Here is a 23,188-nt window from a genome sequence, read left to right as displayed (position 1 = left end):
CAGACCTGTCCTTTGCTGAACATCAGAAAAATGACACAGAACATTGAATTCCACTGACAAAACAGAGAGTGAAACCAAAACACTGTTTGGAATAAATTCCTGAAATGCTACCAATGGCAGTTTGCACAGCATGAGCTTTCCAATGTGTCTGGACTGTGAAGCCTGTGTTCCATATTTATCTTGTATTTATTTCTCTCATCAAAAAAGAAGCCTGACATAATTTGCCTCCGGGTTAGTTTTGTAGATAGGCAGTTAGAAGTTGGCTTAGAAGTTGTCAGAAATTTCTGCTTTACTTTACCCCACAAATAAATACCCAGGTGTTAACATGGCAGATGCTACTAAAACCTGTGTTAAAAAAGACAACTATACAATAAGTATTGTATTTACAATGAAAAAACAAAAACCACAAGTCTGAAATAATGTCCAATACCTTATGAAACAATGCTGAATTGTCCTCCAAAACACAAGTTTCTCAAAAGAAAAGAAAAACACACCTTCACACAAACACACCTCATGCCCCACATACATATACATATTTTTAGGCACACACAGAAGCAAAAACAGCACTGTTGCAAACAAGAGTATTGTATTGGATGCTATCATGAAGTAATACACTGAACTGCTTCTGCGAAATGTCAAAATATTAGGCACCTTTATCAATGTGATAAACTAAGGTAACGTTACTACAAATTACTTTTGAATGGAATATTTCTTACAATAAATAAATGTACAAGTGGGTTGTGATAAAAGACAGAGATAAAATTATTTGTTTATCTTGAACATAATAAAACTATTTTCTATATTTGCAGATAAAAGGTAGCAATAAAGAAATAAAACTTATTCCCACTGGTTCAGCAATTTGTGATTAGCAATACTGTCCACATTCTGATTCAGTTCCAGCTCCTGTGAATCAAATCACTGGAGTCTGCCAAGAATCTATAAAGAGACTCACACTGTCTGGGATGGCAATCCACACACATCTTGCGGTATAATTTGTTATGGTAAGTCATTTTGGAGTAAAAACTTCAGTACAATAAAAGTAAGAACAGATATTAAAGACACCTGTATTGGGTGCGAGGCATTGAGTCAACAGACATCTGCAGTCAGAGGCGTCACCTCTTCTGAGGGGCGGCAGGCTCAGGGACACCACACACACAGAGGGCTTTCGGAGGAGAGAGTCGTGTGTGTCATGAGGCATGGCCAGCCTCCGTGGGCTCCCAAGGGCCATCGGGCTGCCTCTGCGCCTGTATGTGGTAGGCCCAGGCCCGGTCTACCCCTTCACCCTCAATTTTAGAAGGGGTCCAGTTGGGGAAGGGGAACCGGCCCGCTACCACAATGGCATCTTCAGGCAGCTCGGCAAGTAGCTTCTTCTGGAGGAGAGGCAGCTGAAACAGGAGGCAGCAGCAGCATGATAAACGGCATCTTGGGTGGGTCTATGATGACTAACTCTGTGAAAGTGTCTGGTCATACACATCAAGCACTGATAAGCTCTGTAAGGTTCGTTGGCTTGGTGTGTGCTTGGTACAGCCAAATAAGCACGTTCTTGGGGGTACATATGTTCTTACATTTTAATGTAAAACAAGTATTGCATTAAATTTATTTCAAGCTCCAAGCTTGAAAGCTAAACTACAAATATTTTTTTCAAAACACAGACCTGGATGTCCTTTAAATGGTGAAGCCAGATCTAAAGTTAATAGAAGGGTGTCAGCACCACCTCTGAGATATGCAATGTTTTAATATGTGTGTAACTTCTTTTTAATAAACGGTTTCACTTAAAACTGAACTTGATGTATGTATATTTAAAGATGACATACACCTTCAAATGAGCTCTGCGTGTTTGTAGCAGTTCTCAAGACTGAAGTAGTATGTACTCACCACGCTAGGTGCCAAGAACACAGTGACATTCCTACAGTCTGCTAAACTGACCTGTGAAGGAAACGCCAGCCATCAGATTCAGGATAAAGGAAATACACAAACTTCTCTCTGGTGTATAACTTTACACACCAGACTGAGGCCTGGGCCGGTATTAATAAATGCCCTTTTCACTGAAAGTAGAAATTAATTTCAGAAGAGCGGAGAACAATTAATTCTAAGAATAGGGGTTTCCTCTTATACTGACTAATCAAGCTGAGAGTGATTCATCAAGTCATTCACCTTTTCAAACATTTCTGAGTCCTCATAAGAACTCCTAATGAACTAAGAATACTGCAAGCCTTGAAACAACTGTTACAGTACAAGAACATATAAGAACATCACATACAAGAACATTAGGTTCAGACTTGAACTAAAAAGGAACATGTTTTGAAGCAGTGAAATGACAGGGGGCTACCCAGAATGTACCGATTAGATCCTGTAGGAAAGGTGTTTGCTACAGATTTACGTAGGGGCAGACATCCTGACAGCGGACATCCATGGGAATAAAGCAGCCCCTCCCAATCGCACAAGCTGTAATGTCTCTGAGGTGTTTGGCAATGAGACAGATGCAGTACTGCAACAATGACAACTTGGTATTGTGTAAGAATGTACAATACTAATATACTATTATCCAAAGAAAAGAGTCATTTATGATCACTGGCTCCACTTCAGATAAATAATTTAGGACAGTAAGCTACCATTCAAAATATGCCTGTGCCACTGACTTGGTTTAAACTGAAATATCCTGTCTAGATTTTTAAAAAAGCATACTACGTAATCACTTCTCACACTTCTAGCAGGAATGCTGAGTATGAACCGAGGTTCAGGACACGCAGTAACTTCTTTAACAAGGTTTGTTACAATGTTGTGTTTCCTCTCCTCCACCAGCTTAGTTAGGAGTAAATGCTGTGTATGTGTTAAATGAGATTTATCCTTTGTAACTATACATTTGTATTGCCAGCAATCAATTTTTGATCTCTCATGTTAATAAGGGGACTTTTATACAGTCCTTTCCCTTCAATAAAAACTTCAATCAGCTAGATTAATGGTCAGTTATGAAATGAATGCAGTTATCTTGTATAGTATTATTATTATTATTATTATTATTATTATTAGCCAATTTCCAAAACAGTGAAAACCTATTTAACATTCTACCAAAGCACATCCATTAGACAGATTAGCACATATTAGAACTCTAATTCATTCTCTGTTGAACACATTCCCTTGAATTTGGAATGGTGGTTACAAATAATTACTACAGCAGTAAATTATATTTCTGTCAGCATAATTATTGACATGGGGCAGCAGTGTAGCATAGTGGTAAGGAGCAGGACTCATAACCAAAAGGTTCCCTGCTGGAGCTATCCTGCTGTACCCTTGGGCAAGGTACTTAACCCAGAACTGCCTCAGTAAATATCCAGCTGTATAAATGGTATAAATAATGATATGATAAATTATAATGATAATAATGATAAAGATATAATAAATAAATAGTAACCAATGTTAGGCGATCTCGATAAGAACATCTGCTAAATGCCAGTAATGTAATGTAATAATACAGAAAACCTAAAAAATGTCTGATCAAGCAGAGACGAACCCCACTTTTTAAAGGCACAGAGCTGTGCATTTCTCAGGACAATAAAGACCATAATATTCCTGATTAGCAGATACGTAATATGTGCACGGTAATGAAGTGCTGAAGTGCACAATGATGGTTAAGACTTTGAAACTGCAGGTCGCAAGCCACACTGGCAACACTGAGTGTCTATAAAATTATGTGGTTTTCAATTATTCCAATTTCATCCGTATCCTTGTTATTTTTTCAGCTTTAAAAATACTCCATCATAAGAGTGAAACAATTCACTTTCCAGCAGACCCTAAATGTAAGGATATACTCCCAATTTTGCTTAGAATTTAAATCCTCACAGCACTTCTTCTGGCGCTCTGAGTTTACATGACTGTGACTCCTGACACTCACCTTCCAGAGGTCCTTCTGCAGATAGGAGACTTTCCCATAATGCCCTGCTCTCCAGGCATGAAAGTGGGCCAAGCGAACCAGCCATGGATTGAGCTCATAACCCACTGCTGGACTAAACCCCTTCCTGTATGCCTCCAGCACCTATCACAGACATATTTGGAAACAAACCTAGTGGCAGTTGGAAAATATGGCATAACCAGCAATTCAAAAAGTAAAAGATGCAATATTAGCTGCCGCTGCAACACAATGAAGAGCTACATCAGGACCCTCTGGTCATAAGGTTTCCACGATTAAAATATTGAACCTGGTGAATTACCTGGGTGGACTTAGAAGGAACAGGATACTCACTATTCTGCCATCCCCTGAGCCCAAGTCAGCAATGCCTCCAGATCGTCCCTTTAGCAGAGTCATGACATTCCGAACTTGGGTCCTGCTGGCTGGGAGGTAGGGCACCTGCAAGAGGGTGCAAATTTGGACTCAGCAGACCTCCCTGAGGTTACACCCATTCACCCTATACACTCCTGACCTGTGTCTTACCTGTAACTTCAGAGGTACTCTCCGAAACCCTGGCATGAGGACCCCCGCCCACATAGCGTACACTGCCAGTCCAGTGCCTGCGGTCACCTGCAAGAGGCCCCAGGCCCCCAGCCGCCTCTCCTTGAACTCGGCCAGGACCTCCTCTGGAGTGTCCTGGTCCATTGTAGGCAGGTAACGCTGCGGTCACTGACAATGATATATAAAAAGTCAATCCTTATCCAGCTAGCTATACAGAAAATATAACTGAGGTGACATAAATTAATCAGCTGTCGTTACATTTTTAGGTTCACAAGCTTTATCGCTAACTAGCTGGCAAGAGAACAACTAACAACTGTGCCCCTAGCCGTGGGCATGCCAATAGTAAAAACAACATGAACGTATTGTTTACGCCCATGATAATTGAGAGGTTAATTGTTTTGCTATAGACATGTTCCGTTGTTAAGAGCTTTGCTACCTTATCAAGAATTTCTTCTCATCTTCTGTGTTTAGCCAGTAACCTTCCGCAGAACACACTCTGCTTCCCAATGGGTCCGCTCCTAAATCGGTCCGACAGGAAGTCTTTTCCTTCTCAAGTCCATTGAAAGCTAGGTTCCTGCCGTTCCCCGTAAAGTCAGTCAGTTTCGGTCCAGAATATCTGATGAATCGTGTGGAAAATTCACACTAAAACTAACATAAATTAAATAAATTCCTCTATTTCAATAACTGATACGTCTCACTAGTCAGCTAGACTAATAAAGTAACGTTAATAAGATAAAAAAAAAAAAAAAGTCTTTAGTTATACAACGAGACCAGAACTCGTAATAACTAGTGAACAATCTACAGAACATCGTAGAGGATTGCAAATTCCCTAAATCGTGTGAGACCTTTGGACTAGGGCGACTAGGCCATTCACTGTGACGGACAACTGAAGTAAGAGGAGGTGAACATATGTCAAAAGAAATTCTGGACTGCCTATTCTCACCTCAACCTGCTTCGTCGTACTTTTTGAAGTAATTACTGCTACAGTGATTTATGTCTGCACATAGCACAGCTGATGGCCACCTACACACATTACTTTGGAAATATAAAATACATGTATACGTCGTGTATTGCGTGAAAATGCCATGTGTTTTGCGTATCGTGTGACATTGGTGCTTGGCAGCTCATCTCAGAGAATAATAATTTTGCAGTGCACGTTTACTTTCGGGCTCAGTAACGACCCATAGGCGGCTGTCCTCTGATGGTATTTCAACAGTAAAATACCTAGTTGTTTTGCCAACTATCGAAATTTGTTCATGCAGCACTTCTAATGTTGTGATACCATGCATGGCTTTCGCTTGTGTTGTACTCCTAAGATAAAAGCTAAATGATTGTAAATGAGTAAAAGACGTAGAGAAACTAAACTTTAACACTAGGTGTCACTGTCTACCTAGATTGCGTCTGGTAATCCAAGAAGAACCATGGACAATTTTGAAAGAATCAACAAGAATGTTTAACGTCAATTTCATATCAGAGAAGATACTCTGAAAATAATATGTAATTCCATACGATTTAACTGGTGCTAGGTGGATTTACATGCACAGAAGCATGAGCAAAGATCAAAACAAATAATTAGAGCACTTAGAGCTCATGGAAACTTGGTTTTCTGATTTTTAAGTTGATCTTTCACTCTCTTTTCTCACAATTGAATGTTAAGAAAAAAAAACTGAATGACTGAATAGAATGAATGAATAAAAAAACCTGTTAAATCCTTTCAAAAACAAAAGGAAACGGATGGAAAAGTATTGCCTGAAAGAGAGAAACAACTCAATGCCAAAATAAACTAGGTAAAGAGCACACTATGTAACCCAAGCGCAGTGGCCAGTCCAATTTGTTATTTAAAATGGTTGTTGATATTCAACTTGGCATATCTGAAAATGAACAAGAGTTTTTTAATGATCTGAACTTTGGTGTATGCTCGGAATAAACAGCTATCTGTGCAAAGAAACTACTAACTGCGGAAACCATAAAAAACTAGGTGGTTCTGCTCATGCACATCATCCAGATCCCTTCTCCAGAGGCGGGGGGCCAACTGTAATGGGAAGTGGGATTATGTCAGTAATGCATTTCTCTTGCGGACCCTGGGAAAGGAGAGGGATGGCAGATTGGGCCGATGCCAACAGACTTTGTGCCAAACATAAGGGGCAAGAGGGAGAGGTGGGTGTGTGGGCGAGTTCAGCTGGCCATTTGATTAGTGGAAAAAACATCGGACTGGCCCAATAAAGAAAGCTTGCCATACACAATTGGAGGACTCCCACTGTGTATTCCCATGAACAACAGTTTGAGATAAGAGTGGATGACCTTCGACCCCACATCAAAGGGGCCTGCCGGCAGCTGCAGTCATCCATCCCAAAGGATGCCTTGCATTGGAACATGATCAGCTTTTTTCTCCATTTTTCCAGATGAGGAATGAACTTGGCAATTCTGCGTTGTTATTGCTGCTTAAATTTTAGGATTTGGCTAGGTCTTATCAGTCTGTATTTTCCTTTGGCCAGAGTAAATATTATCATAGTCATTTCTGGCCCTTTTTTTGTGTCTGGAGCCTTTGCGTAACGCCAGGCACATGCCCACACACACACTCCCCACCGATCTGGAGGCCTGTTATTGTTTTCATCCAGGGAAAATAGCCTTTTTATCATAACGTTTTAAAGATTAAGTGCCACTGGACACAAGTATAATAAAACACTTAGACAACTTTGCACACAAGAGATGAATGCTGTCAGACTTGGCTATTCTCTAACCAGCCCCAATAAATCTCTGCAGTGGGGATTACAAGAGTCCCTGAAATGCTGCGGACCAGGGAGAGTTTAATTATAAAGTCTCGCACAATTTAACTGTTAAAGAACATCTATAGTTTCACCTTGGATATATGAAATACTAGTTTCTACTAACCTGATTTCAGAAATATGCTTCATATAATAATTCCCTTTTTAATTGCATATTTGACTTTAAATAAAATTATTGCTTCCTTTAATGTGCATGACGCCACATTAAGAAGCTCAGTGTAGGCACAGCAGTAAAAACCTTCAGTGATAATAAAATAAAATCTATGTTTCCGTGTGGGAAAAGCAAAGCTCAATTTTTGCCCGTGATCTGTCGCGTTGAAAGGGGGTCTTTGTTGTAAGAGCCATCACTTAATTGATACAGTATTTACTTAATGAAACCTAATTTGCATTTCCCAGAGAACCCGGAGGGGGAGATCCAACAGGAAGAATGCCTGGAATGTCCTGGGAATACGGCCCGACGTGAAAGCGAAGTCAACCAGGATTCAAAGGGGGCTGCACGCTGTGTGTTTGTTCGCACATAATGTAATTGGAATGGACAGGCCTTGCCAGGGAAAGAATATGCAGCGATGGACAGTGAGTGGGAAGAGAAGGGGAATGGGAATGAAAGGGTGACAATGGAGAGAAAGGGGAAAAAGAGAGGGGAGAGAGAGTGAGAGGGAGAAAGATAGAAACAGGGCAAGAAAAAGACAGACTGAGATCTTATGCTGATGGTCTTTTAAAATCAACCGTTAAATATGGTGAAGAAATCCATTTTTGACATTGCCGATCAATGAACAAAAGTATACAGAAGCAGCTGGTTTTGGAATGACATAGGTTTATTAATGGGGAAATATGATTTTTCAATCTTTCATTTTTCAGTCAGTGAAGCAGTTGACACAATCAAACTATCCAGCAATTTCATCCAGACTTTAACAAAATCCATCCAGTGTTTGAGGAAATCAGAAAAAATACAATAACCAAACACTTGTTTTAAACCTGCACATACATAACAGCACTTAATAGTGATTAATATTTATATGAAATTAACTGGAGTATACAATACAGAAGAAGACTGTTCTATGACATTAACATTTTCATAATTGATGCATCCCACACTGTGATGTTATGCAGTTCTGTTTATTTATCCTAGTTAATATTTCATACATTCTTCCACTGATATCCGCCAATGGAACAAGAGATAAAAGGAAAGAATTAAAGAGTTTGGGAAAACACCTGCTTGTTACCTCTACACATTCACAAATACACATTTTTGGCAACTGCTGTTTGACTGTTGAGCACCTCTCTAAACTCTCTTTGAATGCAAATGCTGGAGAGAGGGACACTTCAACCAGCCTAGGGAAAAGAGACTGTGAGAAGGAAAGAGCCAGGGCTGTTAGAAAAAGTCAGAGAAGAATAAGAGAAGGTGAGTAGGAGAGATGGAAAGGGGGTGGATGGTACTGTATTCATCCATCAATTTAAAAGAAAAGAAATGCTGTTACAGAGTTACAAATCAAACTGCGCCCCCTAGTCTAGATTCCAGGATTATCAGATGTATCATATTGTTTGAATCCTTGAGGTAATTTAGCAAAGAATAAAAGCAAAACCAGTTTAAAAAATTGTGGAGCAATTTAGCACATGCTCTCTGGTACTCTCAATAGCTAAACAGCTATCCAATGATACTTCAAGCACTGAGGCCTCCCTTTTTCTTGTATGTTTGTATATAATTTAATGTACATATTCTTTTACATTAATTATTGTGCTGTGGGTGAATGTTGCATGTTCAGTGCTCACATAGGTACATGTTTGAAATAACCCTGAACTCACAGAAAAGGTGTTTAAAAGGGTGAGGGAGAGAGAATGAAGGACAGAATAAGAGAAGGAGATTTCTTTCTTTCCCAGACCTTGTGCAGTTCCCACAAAGGGGGCTGCTAATCCCTGTCTTAATTAGGAGTGAATTCCAGCGTACATGGGCCCTGTGCTGAGGAGCGCAGCTCCAAGCAGCAACAGGTGGAGCCGAGAGGAGCAGTTTCAGCCAATAGAGGCACAGCGTGAGGAGGGGGAAGGGAGTGGAAGGCAGAGCCGTGTGCTCAGAGAGTTACAATCAGTATGAGAAAATCAGAACACAATTACACTGTATATTACAAGAAATCGTGTTTCATTAAGAGACTCTTCTCACAGTAATATTCATTTTCTGGAAAGTTTTTCTCAGTGAGAATTCCTTTTACATGCTCTCAGTTACTTCGACCATCATTTTTATCTCAAGATTTTTTAAATCTGTATAAATGTATTTATCTTTGAAGAAAAAATGGCAGTCACTTAAAAAAAGAAAATACCTCTGACAATTAAACTGGAACATAGGTACTGTCAGACCTTTCATCTTCAAAGCAAAACCATTTTTTAGCTGTGACTTGTAACTTCAGCACAAAAAACTACTTGAATTTAAAATCTAGACTGAAATGTTGCCAAGATGATTTTGTCCCACCTGTCTTCTGTTGTCTCTTTCTCTCCTCTCTAATGTATTCTGTGAGACAGGCTAGATTGTTCTTAAAGGCAGGAGGAGAACAGAAGCTTTGATGCTCAGAGGGAACAGGACCTGTACTCTCACTTTCACTCTGGAGAGGGAGGGAGGGAGAGATATCCAATCCTTCCCCGGTTTCGGTCTACCCTGCCCCCACTCTTTCTGTGCCTCGCTCACAAAGACGTGTGCAGCACCAGAGCAAATACAAAGTACAGCAGGGGCCTCACAGGAGCAAAACAGGAAAATACGGGTAGTAACCTGAGTGTCCGCTGGCTCTGAGGCCAAGGTCCAGGGGCCAGACATCAGTAATTACCGGATTAGGGGCAGAGGTCAAAACAGTTGTTTTAAGAGGGCGGGGGGCTGCAGGGGAGCATGCACAGTCCTGGAAAATTCTTCTCCTTTTGTGGTCTCTGATAGAATCATATGGGGACACGACCCGTGTGAAAACCGCAATCCTTAGTTTAAATGGTCACATTCATGCTAGAGAGGGAACAGGTGTGTCTCTCCATCGAGGATTTTGGCCAGCTGCCTCATTCATACCTTGAAATTTGATATGTCAAAGTCTTTGGGGGGGTGAAACACAAAGGTGGAAGTAAGGTTTTTGCACAACAAGCTTTTTGACCCTTGTCAGAGGGGATGTAGTCAGCATGAATCATGTCACACACACTATAATGGGCTGTTTACACTGGCCTGGATTTAGCTGTACCTCAGCGGGGAATTGACCCCATGGATAACTCCTATCCAGAGCGACAAATTACCGAGAACTCTCATTGAATGACATAAGGAGCATAGACATCAGCATTAAAACAGGAATAAGCGAGCAACACATTCAAATAATTGTAAATGCAATGTGTTCATTTTCAGTTCACACAGTGACATGTCGTCCCACAAATAAATAACACAGCAAGGAAAGTCTTAGCATTTTGTTGCACTGTGAACATTACAGAATTTTGTTACGTTGCATGTTTTAGACTTACTTACAAAGGTTAACTACCAGCTTAACAACAATTAATTAGAAAACATGGATGGCAGTGGTAAACAGTTAAGACATAAACACCTGTCAGAGGTGTTTGCAAAGTGATGTACACAAACACTGGCATTATTATTCATTATTATATATATTGCTTTCAGTTTACATATTTGCAAGCACTTTTCTGTTATACTGCATCAGTGGCCATGAGGGGCAGAGTGACGGACTGTTGGTCTCTGATACTGATTGGAGGGATCCAGAATCATGGACTCTATACCTATGAACACTCAACAAAAAAAGCAAGCCAGTGCAAGCCATTTACACCTGACTGTGAACAGTAGCAATTGATAGCATGGACCCAATAGGTTGATAGGCAGCTGAGGAAACATTCAGTCCGAGACTGCTCCTTGGCCCTCTTCAGAAAGTGGACAGACAGCAGGTGTTCCAAGCAAAACAACCCGAGCTTCAGAACACCTACCCTTCAAACAAGGACATTCTTCAAGGCTTATTGTCTCCAACAGGAAGCCTCTGAGACACTCTAAAATACACAACATTCTTTAACTAACCACCATTCTGGCAAAATATAAAGGACACAAATTCCAACATTTATAAGTGCAGCAAAGTCCAACCAGCCTCTCCAATCCTTCAGGTTGTTTGACAATAGATTATCCAGTGTTAATCAGAAAAATTTCTCAACCATGCTCCATGTCAACAAAAAAACATCTCCTGGTCTACTGGGGAGTACCATATTCAAGAATGTGCATGTCTGGCAGGTAAGCATACAGGAAAAAGGAACCAGTGTTGGTGGGAGGGTTTTCATACTTTCTGCTGCTTCTTTCAACTCTTCCTGGCTGCCCGGCTGATCATGCTGAAATCAATGTAAAGGTTCAGTCAGTGGTTTGAATTTCATCCAATGGAGTTACCAGCCTTGGTTTGGAGTATGTTTTGTTCACCCAAAAGACTCTGTGTAGACTTGACGCTGAATCACCAAGACTGTCCATGAACAAGGCAGTCCAAATCAAACATGTTTAGTGTTTACGGGTATTCTGCCCTTGATGTTCACTTAGTTGTTCTCTGTTTTTCTTTGCCTACGATGTGCAGATAGTTCAAGAATGCAACACACATTACCAGCACTGACTCGTCCAACATCAACACCCTCCTAAGAATTCCTGCTCTGTGCACCCACAGGACCGTGAAATACAACAGGGATTCAGCCTGTAACGTGGAACGCTTATGTCATGGGAAAATCTTGTAACAATGTGTCCGTTACACTCAGCAGATGTACAAGGACCCTTCAAGGGCTTCGATAGCATGGCATATTTGGAATGGAGGCTTTACAAAAACATCCGGAAGTTGTACATATACAGTCGTATTCATTAAAGCAATGACAATGTGTAGATTTTTCTTCCTGACACAGTTCAAATTGCTTATTTTGACATGCATGTATAGCTATTAAGTGATTGTTTTACAGTTTAATTCTGATAAAGGCCATATTGTAGCCCCAGTTGTTTTTTTCCATTATGGATGTCTTATAAACAGCTTGGGGAGACACTGCACCTGTGATGGTGTCACAGTAATCTAGTAGCCAACACTACCATTTCACAGATTGTATACAGTATACTGCTATTTTCATCTCCGTAGGAACTTGCATTTATGGGTGCAGGTTTGTTTCCCAAGTGAGACTCATGCTGTGAATTGCTTCAGTAAATATTTAACAGTAAATATCTATGAAAGAAAAATTTGTCAAAAATGTAAGCTATGCAAGTTGCCCCAGAGAAGGGTGTCCTCTTCAAAAGGAAAGAAATCATGTTCAAAAATGTCATGGATTCCGCTGAAATCGAGTGAGACAAAATACAACAAACCCTAAAAATCACAGCTGAGGATTTGCACCCCACATGAAAGGCTGAACTCATGTTACGTAAAGCCTGAAAGTTACTTTGAAGAAACCACAAGGACCTTGGGGAAACCTTTTCATCTAGCTGCTGTGGGTCACAATGCAAAGAATCCGCCGTATCTTAGCAGCCACAGAGACCCGCACCATGGCAACGCAGATGTGCTTGGATTTGAGGCAGAGCGAGGAGTCCGTGTCTGCGGGGGCAGTGACGCAAACCATTCTCTGCATAAAAGACTGCTGCTGTGGGCCCACCAACACGTTCCCCACCGGTCTCTCCCTGCGTCCCTTGTAAAAGAAGGGATCTGCATAGTGGGAGAGCAGAGAAAAGCGCCTTGGCCCCAATGTCAGTTCTCATGGGCTGTTTCTGATCTGTCCGCCACCCCTCATCGTACATAAATTCCCCCTAACTAGGCTGTGCACTCTCTGGGACAACAATTGCCCACAGTTCACGGAGGGTGAGATGTGGTGCAGGCCAAGTGCTCCATGTTGCCTTTTCACTTTTTGCGGGAAAGTGAGGTCTCTCTGTTGTGCCGTCCACCCTCTTTAATCCTTTTGTCGCCCCTCCCTCAAAGCCACCGCCCCACCATGACAGATTCCCTCTCCGCATTCTGGGCAGGATTACAGCCATCTGCGACCTCTCAAGAAACAAAAGTGGCCCCTTGCGCGCGCCCCAGCCCGCAGAGGGATAACAAGTCCATTTAAACATGCTCTTGACCCTTTCCGTCCCTAGTCCAAGGCCCTGCTTTCACCTCCGCTGTCACTCCCAAGGTTTCTCCCCCCTCTCCACTCTCTGAAGAGTTCACTGACCCAGAGGCATAGAATGAAGCCATGCGCTTTATTGTAAAAACAGCACACACAGAAACACACACCTGCACTCTGTGAGCCTTAACACTTCTGTTAAAACATGTCACATGGGCAGCCAAGACAAAAACACGTACCCATCTGTGGCCTAACTGGCATGCTCCACAAGACTGAGGCTGGACATACCTACGCCAGGACATATTCGAGATTCGATTGTGGAAAGTTTTTATATGTATGTGCAAGTTCATTTTTATGTGCATTGTACAGTTACTGTCTGTTGTAATGAACAAGCCTCATCATGACTGGCTTCATCTTTAGCAAAGGCAGGCCCTGCATTGGCCCATCAGTCATATTATACAAGTGGATTGCCTTCAAACTGATCAACTAATTGGACATTGTTTTGTAACTATTGTTTAATTGTTTAAATCCTTTTTATTACAGCCAAAAATAGGTGTATTTCTCTACAGAGATTTATTGCCTATGGTGGAGAACAGGAACTGGCAGGACTTCATGCTGTTTTTTTAAACACTTTTTTCATAAGACACATCCATGGCAAAGGGCTGTCACTAGTGAAACAAATTGTTGGAGTGTGCTCTTCCAGAAAATGGAGCCGTATTGATATTGTAGCGTTGTTGTGATGGTGGGAGTGTCTGCCCTAGCGGACCTCATTGCTCAGGAGCTGGTCTCCATCCGCTTCCCTCTGTCTCCCACAGGGGCTGACAGAATCGAACCCCTCCCAGCCACTCCCTACCCTCCTGACTCCAGTTCCCTGCAGCTTCCTGTTTTCAACCTCACCTCAACTGCACCACACGTCAGGCAGCTGAGACTCTGACTCCTCTTTGACACCTACACACACACACACACGCGCACACACACACACACACACACACACACACACACGTAGGCGCACACATACACACACGCAAGACACACTCACACATACAGACACAGACACACATACACACATATAGGCGCGCACACACACATATACACATGTGTAGGTGCACACACACACACACACACGCACACACACAGGCACACACACACCAAATGTGAGTTGGCCTAACATTCGCTGTTCATGAATTAAAGGGGGACTGAGGGGAAGTGGGGACAAATATATAAGTCCCTCTGCTGGTACTCCCTTGTGCCTGATGGCTCAGCTGAAATGCAGCCACAGCCAGGAGGTTCTGCTGCAGCCTTAAATGCAGAAGTCTGTTGACAGTTTGCTGAAGGACGACGTTGACTTGTGTCTGCGCTTCCAAGAGCGGGCTGCAGGAATTGAATAGAGTCCAGGAAATCTGTGAATCCCTTAACCCCTGTGTGTGTACGTAAAAGAGAGAGAGGTAGGAAGAGTCAGTCTCAACATGTGAATGGCGGACAGGCATAAGGCCTGACTGGGTGACTCCCTTCCTTCACAAAACATCGCTAACTGGGTCATTTAATGGAAATGAATTGTTTTCCATGAATCCAGAAAAAAGTGGACTGTACTGATTGCAACTATTACATTATATGTCTCTCTTTTGTGCGTGTCCTCCAGGGACCAGCACCCTGATCACAGCGCAATCTGTGTGTTTGATTACCTACTGCTCTCGACTAAACTCTAACAGCAGCGCTATTTACAGCAAGGGGGCCTTACACATACAGACTGAGGCAACAGTGCTGTACAATGTTATCCTTAAGGAGCTGGATTTGGACCTTAATGCTTACACATACACAGCTCCGCCATTGTTTCGATAAACTTTGAGTGTTTATTGTAGGCCTCGCTTTACTCGTGCTGTTAAGAGAGTTTCCTTAATCAAAGCTGTGAGTGAACATAGTGTGATGGACCTGAGATCTTCGGAGGGGGGCCCCTCATTTTGGGATTGTGAGAAAGCCGTGAATTATCTGGGGTAAAGCTGACACCCATTCCCATGAGAATAGAGGGAGGAGGCAATCATGTAGAAAAGGGGAGGTAAGCAGGCAGGGAGGGTCAGATTGAGGCTGCTGTGTGTGTGTGTGTATGTGTGTGGGGGGGTTGTCTTAATTGCAGGGTGAAATTAGGCCTGCCTGCAAAACCCAGTGAAATATTACATGACCTAATTGACTTCATTTCACTACTGGTGAATGAATAATGGATTTCTTCTTTGCAAGACCAGACACTACATCCTTAGGAAAACAAATCCACAGGACCACATTGCTTCTTTTAAAGATTTTGTACAATATTTTATTCACAAATACTTTGCAACACTAACATTATGCTTTGTTTTTTTTTCATAACTTCCTTCCATTATTTTTGCTCTTAAATCTTCTTATATACATTTGTTGTACAGACATACACATTTACAATGAGACAAACATTTACACAAAAAGAATTTTCAAAATGGCAGTACAGAGGTCTTTCAAATGCTACTAGAACACACCTTAATTTGGTATTTCCTCTCCCTTCAAGAATTTAGTGCACTTCGAAGACAATGAACAGTAAACAAATTATAATTCATTTCTTATTAAAGTGTGAAGTCTTACTAAAGTGGGCATGGAAGAACAGCAGCACGTATGCTTAAGAATCTAAAAAATGTATATGTTTAACAAATTACAGTTATCTTGAATCTGAGCAACACAACTCATCTTCTGTATGTAACACTCATAAATACACCAGGTTGTATCAGCTCAAACCTGTTAAGACATTCAGAAAGATGTTCACACAATCTGTGGACTTAAATGGCCAGCACAATTAAGGACCTACATTAAAAGTACTTTAGAACACTGATTTCATCTTGGGTATATCATTTAAATCCTAAAATGTGTTGTGTGAACTCCAGCATTTTTTGTTCGCATGACAACAGAAACCTCAAAGAAACCACCTGTGAAACAGGGAAGTGCTTGCAAATTATGGTTAACAATAACAATTTTAAATGAAATAAAATTAAAAGAAAAAAAATGTATCACCTGGATATAACATAGCTACCTCTTATTGACAGAAATCCTAGCCGAGATTCCCCTAGTCTCTCAGTCTCTCTCGCTGTTCTTGAAAAAAGTGACTGCAGCAACTCTTTCATCAACCTTCAGGATAATGCGCTTGTATAAAACTACAGCAACCTGTGAAGTAGTAGTGGCAATATGCTAACTGAAGTCTTTTCATGAGACTTTGGAATTGCCTCCTGGCCTCGACCTTCTGAAGTTGCAAGAAGTCAGCTGTCTCAAAAAGCCATTTAAAGACTAGCTAGCTAGCTTGCTGGCTAATGTCTTTTTTCAACAAACTGATAAAAGAACAAATAAAGCAGACATTACAGTGCATGGTGTCCTTATTCACTACTTTGTTTCTATGAATGGGTTATCATGCATGAGTCAAGCATTCACTTATTCACTGTCTAGCTAGCTAATTCAGTTTTGCTAATTGATTGAAGTTGCCCTTTTTTCTTTTGTAATATCACTTATCTATCTAGCCAGGTAGCTAGCAGGGTATAACTTTTTAACTTAGAACTACTGGAGTGGTCCTGAATAGCCATCAGAGACTGGAAAGAGCCATATCCTAATTGTTTTTGGTTTCAAACCACTGCCTGTGTGCTGTCTCCTAACGTATTGTTCCATGCTCGGTTTATGAGCGTGAACCAATGACTGGTTTGATGTATTGATTTAACTGATTTAACTGATACACATAACACCCAATTCATACCCCCTGACTGCATTTCTAAAAAAAATAAAATAGCTTTATTTATACAGGGTTCTCGAGAAAAAGATGCAACCCTGTGTTTAAAACAATATGAGCACATGCATACGTCAGCACAATAACAGAAGGGCAGGTACTATTCCAATTACAATTCCAATTTCACACAAATCTGCCATCACGGAAGCCTTGCAAGCTGTCCAAGTCAGAGAATGCGTGTCACCGTAACAATAAATTAAGTTCTGATCACTCAGCTAGCTACATAAAATCCATCCATTATTTGGTTTCCTAATTTGTTAGTGCGTGCAGCATATGTTTTCCTGCCAGTTACCTTTTCCTCAACAGTGCAAATCAGTGTTCCAAGGCCAGTACTCCCTGATTCTCTCCCAGTGGAATTTTCTCATATTGTATAGATCACTTGGACATCATGACTGGTCCAACTCACAGACAGGGGGTGGTGCGACATGTATAATGTATCAGCTTTGAACCAATCTATAAAATAAACATTTCAACCTTAAGAACCCAGTATCAATACCTCAGGAACAACCATAAAGAGACATCACAAGACAACAAATTTGTGAGCCCAGGTAAATTTCTCCCATCTTTCCAACACTGTCTCACAGACAACCCAGATATTTGGTAGATGGGTCATTCAACAAATTATTCATGGGATTGTGGAACATTAAAATCACAAAGTCATTAATTTCCTGAGTATTTCAACCTTTTCTTGTTGCCCACAACCCACAGATATAATGACAATACAGGGCACCTGACGGCTCCTGTCCTGAATAATGTTCTTCAGCCACAGAACTGCAGCTCCCACTCTGGAACCTGTGGTATGGTTGTTCCCACAGTGGTGAGCAGAGAACTGACCAACAATGGCTCTTCATCTCTTCACCTACGATGTTCTTCAATTGTCTTAGGGGTCAAGCAAAAGAACCCCACGTCAGCTCTCCCAAGGCATATGGTCCTGAGAGTCCAGCTTGGGCAGTTCTCACCCAACACCCAAATGGCTGGGACTGGGTTTCCTCTTCACCTTGAAACCGTGGGTCTCGTTCTCTCCCAAACTGCAGAAGGGGTCTTCCACGCCAAAATGACACCCTTTGACAGGCGCCCCAATGGGTGCTCGGAGGGGCATGGCTGAGCAAAGGCAAGGCCTTGTCTTGAAGCGGTCACCTTGCCTCAGTCGGATGCTAGCTCACAGGGAATCTGCCGTGCTTCTTTGGCCAGGTCATAGGCCCGCTGGAAGTCCTTGTACCTCGGTGCGCAGCCAAGCCACGCCTCCCCAAAGTGGACTTGGCCCGTGAAGAGGAAGCTTCCCGCCCCGGGCCTGACGCCACACTGCAGCAGGGTGCGGATCTCTCCAGCCTTGCTAAGGCGGCTCGCGCCCGAGAAGAGAGCATATTTCTGCCGAAACACCCGTGTGGCGCTCACCTTGATGACCGAGGCCTGCAGGTCCCTGTCCTCCACTACAGACTGGATGTTTCCCCGCACCACTGCGAATTTAACAGAAAACGCATTACAAACCTAGGCTCATCCAGATGTCTTTAAAAATATCTTCAAAGAGACAAGAAAATTACAAATATGCTAAGATAATCTGGCGATGAAAAACTGTCATGTGACACCTTCAGCTGTGACATGACATGAACATATAGGAATATGCATGCTGGAACACAACCTCTTCCCCCAAGCTTTGCAAATGAGAAATTCCCTTACCCTTACATCTCAATTAAAGCTGTCAGGATTATTCCACCACAATAACTCAGGGTGGTGGGGGCTAGCAGGAAGAGGAAGGCCGCTGTTTGAACCCTGACCTTCAGATACATCGGGGGCTAGGGGAGCAGCAGGATTAGAGCGTTGCCATTGGCAGTGGTACTTAATCCTTTGTTTTCCCCCTTTAAGCTGTCAGAATGGGAGCTGTACACTCCCCCAGCTTTGACTAGGCATCTTTTACAGTTGGAAATTTACATCACATTACACATTTGTGCAGCGGACACTGCTATCTAAAGCAACTTCGATGCAGGCTCCTTTCATGGGAAATCAAGCCTGTTGTACTAAGTAAACAAGCCCTGCTAAATAAGTGCTGGGAAGGTTCTATTTCAAATAACACAACAGGCCTAGTAATGACCAGTTGTGTGATACAGGCTGACAAATGGGGGTCATGTGGGTGCCATGGTGAGGAGCGGGACCTCACCGAAGTCACTGGTGCAGACAGCCATCAGAATCTCTGTGTCATTGCAGGGTCTGCAGGCGCCTGTGGGCAGAAAGGAGGGGAGAGGGAGTTAGACCAGGAAACCGACACAGACACACTACAAATAGGCTGCGGGTAACAGCACACACCAAAAAAACATGAACGCATCACCGCTTCCAAAGCAAAACAATGGCGAAATGAAGATTTACTGCCCTGAAATGTCTGCACAAACAAGGGAATGCAGAGAGAGGAAGACAAGGGACTGTTCAAATGCAAAAACAAATAAAAACACTGTGAGCCCTTCCAAAAAAATGGGTCTGCAAGTACAGTCTGAAACCAGCTCCCAGGTGACTGTGCTGCAGAGGGAAGAGGAAGCACCCGCCACCCAGTTAGCGGACAGCTGTTTGTTTTATGGGCAAAGTCTGAGGGGCAGAAAGGCGGGACGGAGGGCCGCAGACAGACTGGCCAGGCCAGATACTTTGAAGGTGGCATAAAACACCTCCACACCGTGGCCCCGGGGTGGTGTTGTCAATTGCACCCCACCTCAGGAAACAGGACGTGGGTGTGAAAGAGATCAAATGATTTACACGGTAAAAAAAAAATTTACAGCTCTGCCCCTCGTCTGAGAGGAGACTTCCTCCCATCTCCAGACCTTTACATACACAGCTGTTTCGCATGCATCTGAGTTCAAAAAGCGCATTTAAAATGTCTTATGTGGTTGCCTCCTCAAGTTACAGTGAATTTGCAAATAGCCACAAAACTGGAACTGCTGTGGTGCAGTCCTCAGTTTCAGCTTTGATTCCACAGAACGAGAGAAGACAGTCTATTTTTAGAGACCTGTTTATTTGATTGCTGCTGCAATGAGTTTCCTTCCCTATTACTAGTGTCCCATCCCTTAAACCCAGATCCCTGCCCATAGTCACTAATCAGGCTGGGTGAATTCCTGGAGACAAGCAACCCTGCTGGGGGAAGACAAAAGATAGGGGAGCATCTCAGCTGATGAAAGGCCCCTCTGTCGCCAGGGCAACTGGGCTAATCCCTCAGCTCTCATGTGCCTGAATGAAAGGCCTGGTTCAGCACAAGGCCTCCTCATACTGGGCTTTTGTTCGGCACCCCCCTCCCCTCCCCTTCTTTCGGGGCAGGAGCGGCCAGGGAACTGATCCGAAGGCCCCCAGGGAAACTTTGGCAAATTTTCTCCCCTCTTTCCTCTCCATTTCCTGTGCAAAGGAGGAGGGGGAGTTTTTCACAACAGTCCATCAGGAATGCCCTGGTGTCCAGGATGAAAATGGTCCTCCATTTGATTGCATTTGGGGACATTTGTGGCTGCACCTTGCCAACCCCAATCAGGGCTGCAGGCTTGGCTGCAGTGTAGTGATTTAAGGCTCATATACTTGACTACTTGTTCCCCCATCTCTACAAAGATGTAATTAGTTGTTAGCACCCACTGCTGACCACCACTCACCTTCGCTGCTGATGGGGTCAGAGTCGAGGGACAGCCGCGTGTTCCAGTCCCCTCGAAGCTCGTATCGAAAGGCAGCGATGCGTCGGCTGATGTCCTGGTGAGGAGTGGCCTGCAGGAAGAGGGCCACCCTCTCCCCCGGCTGCCTGCTGAAACAGCGGACCCTGGGAGACTGGGTGGAATCTGGACGGTCACTCACAAGAAGCTCCAGGACACCGTCGCGCTCAAGGTAGAGCTGGGCCCCGCGGAAGTTCTCGGCGGGCTTGATGCAGGCAGTGATGTGGCCGGAGCTGCTGCGCTTGCTGCCCCCAGGCCCGACCGCGGCCGAGGGTAGCCGGGGGGACAGGGTGAGCCGCAGCGCCCCCTTGGGATACAGCCAGTCAAGGGAGCCCTCTGCACAGTGCAGTGAGATCTGCTCCACACTGCCTGGCTGCTGAGACAGGCCACTGTAGGTGAAAGAACACACAGCGTCAGAACCAGGATGCCAGGCTTAGCTTTTTACACATAATTTACTGAATTTGCCTTGATTTCTGGGATAGAATAGCCAGCCAATGTTTTTTTTTTTATATACAAACCCCACACAAATTTAACAAAACATTTTTTGAGTTACAATAGCAAGACGTAATGGTTATATGTGTGTTTTCCTAGGGACTAGTTTGTTTTCAGAAGGCAATTGGCAGTGTGGACTGTATTTTGGCTTCTCCCAAAGTGAATCCTTTTATTTTGGCAATGTAGCATCACGGGCTGGGCTTTTGTTTTTTGGCTGACTCATGACGGCAATGTCGCTTGAGATTGTGAAATCAGTCTGACAAAAGTGATTATAACCCCTGCCAGAACCTGTTAGATCCTTGCCAGAATCTCTGTATCTCTTCAAATAAATGCACACTAAATTGTTAGTCTGCACTGATTTTTACGAGCCCTCCAGTAATGGAGAAATACTTTGCGTTTGCCAGACTAAATACATTCTCCCGGTCTCCCGGTGAGCAGTGTCACCACCTGTTTAACCATGACGAAAAGAAATGTTTCCAAAACCACGTTAAGAGACACGCATGTGGTAGCAACTCATTCGAAATAAAATGACTTTTCTTTTTCTGTTATGAAAATATTCTGCTCACATTACCGTTATTTGGAAAAGTGCATTACGCAAACCCGCACATGCATGAGTACCACTGACATGTTTTCAAGCAGGTATGAGTTCTGCAAATCTGTGACACGCCATGTTCACTGTTTTACATGATATTTATTCAACGTGAGATTTTCTCATTTCGCCTGGACTTAACGAGCTCTCAGAAAAGCTTCGGGAAAAATTTAATTCTACGGTCACAAATAATTGTGATGAAATTACAACATATACCATCAACAACATACAACTGCTTTTGAACCTTGGTGTGTGCATGTACAAGCCATCTCATTCTGAACCTCAGTTTATACATTATATAATGTACGGTGGAAACGTCTGCAGCTATAAAATGTAACATGCAGGATATTCTTACGCACGCTAGCTATATACACAATTAAATGTAGTTAGTGTAAATTACTTTGTAGTTTATTAACAACTGCATTGCTAAGATTTCTGCGAGTTGCGAGAAACTACCGTCTCATTGTACTTGCGCATTTTAGTGCGCAAATGAGTCCTGCCAGTGGTACATCCAAGGAAGAGGACAAATCTACCCGGTGAGCAGTTGACTAATGATAAGGGGAGATCGTCGAAAACCAAAGCAGGCAGGTTTGTCTTAGAACGAACTAACCAACGAAGTGGAAAATAAAACATTTTGCATATTATCATTATTCCATAAAATGTTCAACTTGCCTTCCTCTCCAGCTGCACTGATCCTCCGAATAGCTGGAAAAAGCCATGTCAAGAATTGACAAAAGTAGGATCCACACGCTGCATATCCAAAAAGAGACCATTTTCTCTGAGAGGTAATTGTATTAGTAGCTACTCTGCTTGTCTGCAAGCCGAGTGTTGACAAAACGTTTAGATCTTCTCTTGCGTTTCCTTTCGTAACATGCAAGAAATTGTATTTAATCTCGTGACAGCAAGTAGCCAAATTCCATAAGTCGGTCTCATCGTCTAGGAGTTATCTGCTTCTCTCGGACTTGCAATCCACAAGCGGCAAGAGTCACTAACTTTTAGGATGTGCATGCCTCAGATACCCATCGCTCCAAACTTGACAATACTTGTGAATGGTGGTCTGCGGCGAGTGGAGTTTTACTGTGGCGAAGGGAAGTGCGTCATCCAATTGGAAAGAGGCTAGGACAAGTGAAACTTTAAACCATTCACAACACACAGGGGTACCAGAGGTGTGGTTTGAGACCCAGACCATGAAGTTTTTCTATGACCTTTCTTGCTACCAAAACAGAATGCTCTCTGTTTGTGGTGTATGGATGTCGGTGTTTTGTAATTCCTGTCAAATTCAGAATTCAAGATATATTTCAATTCTGGAAAATTCTTAGGAATGGCTAGTTTCGTGGGTGTGTGGAGTGTAATGATTTAAAA

At 42.8% G+C, this 23,188-nt stretch overlaps 2 protein-coding genes across 2 annotated transcripts; both read right to left on the bottom strand.

The window, feature by feature from the left end:
* Positions 1-739: 739 nt before the first annotated feature.
* On the bottom strand, positions 740-4,964 carry antkmt (adenine nucleotide translocase lysine methyltransferase). The gene is made up of 6 exons (XM_036553097.1): positions 4,884-4,964; positions 4,430-4,615; positions 4,241-4,345; positions 3,893-4,033; positions 1,876-1,926; positions 740-1,385 (listed from the first exon to the last, which is right to left on the bottom strand). Exons 2-6 carry the CDS (start codon positions 4,589-4,591, stop codon positions 1,188-1,190), a joined length of 657 nt encoding a protein of 218 aa, XP_036408990.1. The 5' UTR covers positions 4,592-4,615; positions 4,884-4,964; the 3' UTR covers positions 740-1,187.
* Positions 4,965-18,057: 13,093 nt separating this feature from the next.
* LOC118794813 (meteorin-like) lies at positions 18,058-22,853 on the bottom strand. Its single transcript, XM_036553093.1, has 4 exons — positions 22,499-22,853; positions 20,692-21,134; positions 19,233-19,292; positions 18,058-18,534 (listed from the first exon to the last, which is right to left on the bottom strand). The coding sequence occupies exons 1-4, from the start codon at positions 22,597-22,599 to the stop codon at positions 18,221-18,223; spliced, it is 918 nt and encodes a 305-aa protein (XP_036408986.1). The 5' UTR covers positions 22,600-22,853; the 3' UTR covers positions 18,058-18,220.
* Between the last annotated feature and the right edge of the window lie 335 nt (positions 22,854-23,188).

This window comes from Megalops cyprinoides, chromosome 19, assembly GCF_013368585.1.
Source record: "Megalops cyprinoides isolate fMegCyp1 chromosome 19, fMegCyp1.pri, whole genome shotgun sequence".
Lineage (NCBI taxonomy): Eukaryota > Metazoa > Chordata > Actinopteri > Elopiformes > Megalopidae > Megalops > Megalops cyprinoides.
Note: the sequence above shows the minus strand (reverse complement) of the source record. Positions and strands in the feature narration are given on the sequence as shown.